The 5,000-nt window shown below is 50.7% G+C and overlaps 1 protein-coding gene across 1 annotated transcript in view; it reads left to right on the top strand.

Annotated features, from left to right (window-relative positions):
* The window catches only part of plxnb3 (plexin B3), an 82,601-nt gene that overhangs the window by 20,719 nt on the left and 56,882 nt on the right, over nt 1–5,000 (top strand). Inside the window, exon 3 of the mRNA XM_056422025.1 lies at nt 4,459–4,884. Coding sequence (XP_056278000.1) covers nt 4,475–4,884 — 410 coding nt within the window. The 5' untranslated portion in view covers nt 4,459–4,474. The remainder of the gene's footprint in view (nt 1–4,458; nt 4,885–5,000) is intronic.

Raw genomic sequence — 5,000 nt, 5'->3', positions numbered from 1 at the left:
GCAGTTGTGTGGGTCTATGTGGGGGTCCTGGTGAGGTCGGAGTTCACAGTCCTGATGGCCTGAGGAAAGAAACTCCGTCTCAGTCTCTCTGTTCTTGCAGCGTGACTACGGAGGCGCCTGCCTGACCGCAGCAGCTGAAACAGTCTGTTGTTGGGGTGGTGAGGATCCTTCATGATCCTGCCGGCTCTGGTTCTGCACCTCCTGGTGTACAAGTCCTGCAGGGTGGGGAGTGTAGTTCCAATAGTGCGTTCAGCCGAACGCACTACTCTCTGCAGAGCCTTCCTGTCCTGAGCGGAGCAGTTGCCAAACCAGGCTGTGATGCTTCCCGTCAGGACGCTCTCTACAGCTCCAGAGTAGAAGGACTGAAGGATCCTCTGGGAAACTTTAAATTTCCTCAGCTGCCTGAGGTGGTAGAGGCGCTGCCTTGCCTTTCTCACCAGAGTGTCTGTGTTCGTTGACCATGTCAGATCCTCGGTGATGTGGACTCCCAGGTATTTATACCCGCTCACCCTCTCCACAGTAGTCGCGTTAATCCCCAGTGGTGAGTACGTCCTCTGTTGTTGTACCCTCCTAAAGTCCACAATCAGCTCCTTAGTTTTGGTGACATTCATGATGAGGCTGTTGTCCTGGCACCAGAGTGACAGATCAGCAACTTCCTCCAGGTAGGCCTTCTCGCCGTTGTCGGAGATCAGGCCCACCACCACTGTGTCATCCGCAAACTTGATGATGGTGTTGGAGCTGAACCTGGCCACACAGTCATGTGTGTACAGGAGTACAGTAGGGGCTGAGGACGCAACCCTGGGGGATCCTGTGTTCAGGGTGAGGGATTTGGAGTGTGTCTGCCCACCCTGACCACCTGTGGCCTGGCGGTCAGGAAGTCCAGGATCCAAGCACACAGGGGTGTTCAGTCCCAGCTCAATCAGCTTGCCGGCCAGTCTGGAGGGACTATGGTGTTGAAAGCTGAACTATAATCAATGAACAGCAGTCTCACATAGCCCCCTCTGGCTGTCCAGATGAGAGAGTGTGGTGTGCAGTACCTGGAGACAGCATCATCCGTGGATCTGTTTGGGCGATAAGCAAACTGCAGCGGGTCCATGGAGGAAGGGAGGAAGGCGCAGATGTAGTCCTTTATCAGCCTCTCAAAGCATTTCATGACCACCGAGGTGAGGGCCACGGTCGGTAGTCATTCATACATGCTGGAGAAGCATTCTTGGGCACAGGGACAATAGTGGATCTCTTGAAGCAGGCGGGGACCACGGACTCAGCCAGGGAGGTTGAATATTGTGGTGAACACTGGAGCTAGCTGGTTAGCACAGGTCTTCAGTACTCGCCCAGATATGCCATCTGGACCTGCAGCTTTCCTGGTGTTCACCCTCAACAGAGCCCTCCTCACACTGTGCTCGGTCACAGAGAGTGTGTGTTCATCCCCAGCGGTAGAACTCACCTCGGCCACGCTTAACGGTGTTGTTGTTAGTGGCGAGCTAGCGCTGTTGTTGCTAGCCTCAAACCGTGCATAAAATGAGTTCAGGTCGTCCGCTAGGGATGCGCGGCACTCACCATTGCGCTGGGTCTGCTCTGGTAGTTTGTGATAGTCCGTAGCCCCTGCCATAGGCGCCTGGTGTCGCGCTGCTCCATCTGTGATTCCACTCTGTCTCGGTACCTCCTTTGGCGTCCTTCACCGCCCTCCTCAGTCCATAGACCGCTGCCTTGTACTCGTCCATGTTGCGGATACAAGACCGGAGTTATAGGCAGCATCGGGCGTTCACAGCTTCACGGATGGATCTATCAACCCACGGCTTTTGGTTAGGAAAGACCTAACTTTTACCTTGGGGACGATGGTGTCCGTTAGGGTTGCTAGGAGGCTCATTGCTACTTCAAAACTCGCTGACGTCACTGGCACTGGATTGGTGCATGTCCCAGTCGTCGATACTCAGTGCGTCCTGTAGCTCAGCCTCTGATTGGTCAGTCCACCGCAGTACGTTCCTCGTCACTACCGCTTCCGCCGATCCTTTGTTTATACTCCGGAAGCAGAAAAATGGCGGCATGGTCTGATTTCCCTAACGGAGGGAGAGAGACAGCCTTGTAGCCTCTCTTGAATGGCGTATAGCAGTGGTCCAACGTTCTTTCCCCTCTGGTAGCACACGTAATGTGCTGGTGAAAGTTCGGCATGACTTTTTTTAGGTTTGCCTTGTTAAAGTCCCCAGCCACCACCACAGCCGTCGGGATACTTGTTCTGATGCTGACATAACACATCATGTAGGTCCGATAGTGCTACGTCGGTGTCCGCTTGTGGTGGTATGTAGACGGCTGTGGTGATGACCGAGCTGAACTCCCGGGAAGGTAGAATGGGCGGCATGAGATCGTCAGATGTTCCAGGTTCGAGCAGGAGCGAAAGAGTCTTAATGTTCTTGGGGTCACACCACATGTTGTTTGTCATGAAGCAAACCCTCCACCCTTAGATTTACCAGACTCTTCCGTTCTGTCTGCACGGAAAACAGAGAAGGACTCGGTTGGGCATATGACTCGATCCGCACCAGCGGGTCAGCCAAGTTTCCGTCAGACAAAAGATGTTACAATCCGCATGTCCCGTTGAATCTGATCCTTGCCCTAAAATCATCCATCTTATTTTCCAGAGACTGGACGTTAGCAAGAAGGATGCTGGGCAAAGGTGGACGGTGGGCTTGAACTCTCAGTCTGTTCGAATTCGCTCCGTTTCCCTCGATGTTTTCGTCGTCTCCCGTAGTAGCGGCTCCACTGTTGTTGTTGTGGTTCGCCGCACGATCTCTGCCGGCCACGCTGGATCGATGGAAAAAGTGGACAAAAACCCTTGTTTTGCGCAAAAGTTTATGTCCAAAAGTGTGCTGCGGTCGTACGTTGTTAGTGCCGATGTGTTTGTGGCAAAGAAAATATTAAAAATAAACACAAAAACTAAAAGAGCGCACAATCTCCGCGGAGCTGCCGCGACGGCGACTGGACACAGCCGCGCCATCTCTGATCACAGGTCTCAGGTCAGGTCACAGGTCTCAGGTCACAGGTCAGGTCTCAGGTCAGGTCACAGGTCAGGTCACAGGTCAGGTGTCAGGTCTCAGGTCAGATCTCAGGTCAGGTGTCAGGTCACAGGTCAGGTCACAGGTCAGGTCACAGGTCAGGTCACAGGTCAGGTCTCAGGTCAGATCACAGGTCAGGTGTCAGGTCTCAGGTCAGATCTCAGGTCACAGGTCAGGTCTCAGGTCAGGTCACAGGTCAGGTGTCAGGTCTCAGGTCAGATCTCAGGTCAGGTGTCAGGTCACAGGTCACAGGTCAGATCTCAGGTCACAGGTCAGGTCTCAGGTCAGGTCACAGGTCAGGTGTCAGGTCTCAGGTCAGATCTCAGGTCAGGTGTCAGGTCACAGGTCTCAGGTCACAGGTCTCAGGTCACAGGTCAGGTCTCAGGTCAGGTCTCAGGTCACAGGTCAGGTCTCAGGTCAGGTCTCAGGTCACAGGTCAGGTGTCAGGTCACAGGTCAGGTCTCAGGTCACAGGTCAGGTCAGGTCACAGGTCAGGTCTCAGGTCACAGGTCTCAGGTCAGGTCTCAGGTCAGGTGTCAGGTCACAGGTCAGGTGTCAGGTCACAGGTCAGGTCACAGGTCAGGTCTCAGGTCAGGTCACAGGTCTCAGGTCAGGTGTCAGGTCACAGGTCAGGTCACAGGTCTCAGGTCACAGGTCAGGTCTCAGGTCAGGTGTCAGGTCTCAGGTCAGATCTCAGGTCAGGTGTCAGGTCAGGTCAGGTGTCAGGTCACAGGTCAGGTCACAGGTCAGGTCCTCTAGTCCTCCGTCCTTTGAAAATAAATGATGTCTTTCCAATAAAAAATTTGAAAGAATAAATAAATGTTTCTATGCTGCTGTATAAACATTTATATATATATATCTGTATATATATATATATATAAAAACATATAACATATAAATAGAATATATATATTATATATAAACATATAAACATATATATGAAGACATGTATAATATATCTAATATCTATTTTTATATATTATATACATACGGTAAATATATATATATATATTATATTATATATATTTTATATTATATATATACTTATATACGTATATATTTGTATATTATATATTGGATTGGATTCAATCTATTGTCGTTGCACAGAGGGACACAGACAACGACATGGACCCATCAAGAAGGAGCACTGCAGTGATACTGTGGATACATATATATATATATTTATACACACATATATATGTTTTTTATAATATACTGTATATATATATATATATATGTATGTATATATAATATACTATACATAAATATATATATATATATACATATATAAATACAATCTATAAATATATTTATATACACACACATCTACTCTGATGCTGTTTTATGAGACCAGTTACTCTGCTGAGTTTAAAGTTGTTCTCTCTCTCTCTCTCTCTCTCACCTGTTGCAGGTAAAGAGGAGGTGCCATGTTGGCCTCCTCCACTCCCCCAGTCCTCCTCCTCCTCCTCCTCCTCCTCCTCCCCCCCCATCCCTCCTCATGTGCTGATGTCACAGTGACCTCTGACCCCTTGGTGCGGTGGGGGGAGGAGCATGGCGACCCTCTCTCCCACCTGGTGCTGGAGGCGGGGCATCTCTATGTGGGCGGGGTGGACCACCTGTACCAGCTGACCTCTGACCTGGAGGTGGTGTCACACGTGAGGACCGGCCCTTACCTGGACTCCCCAGACTGCCTCCCCCCGATCGTCCCACAGGACTGCCCCTCGGCCACGCCCACTCACAACCACAACAAACTGCTGCTGGTGGAGGCGGGGCAGGGGGCGGGGCTAGGGAGCCTGATCGTCTGTGGTTCTCTCTTCCAAGGGATCTGTGATAAAAGGTAACTCACTGTCCAGGTGTTAGTACCTGTCTCACTGCCCAGGTGTGAGTACTTGTCTCACTGTCCAGGTGTTAGTACCTGTCTCACTGTCCAGGTGTTAGTACCTGTCTCACTGT

Source organism: Pseudoliparis swirei, chromosome 9, assembly GCF_029220125.1.
Source record: "Pseudoliparis swirei isolate HS2019 ecotype Mariana Trench chromosome 9, NWPU_hadal_v1, whole genome shotgun sequence".
NCBI lineage: Eukaryota > Metazoa > Chordata > Actinopteri > Perciformes > Liparidae > Pseudoliparis > Pseudoliparis swirei.
Note: the sequence above shows the minus strand (reverse complement) of the source record. Positions and strands in the feature narration are given on the sequence as shown.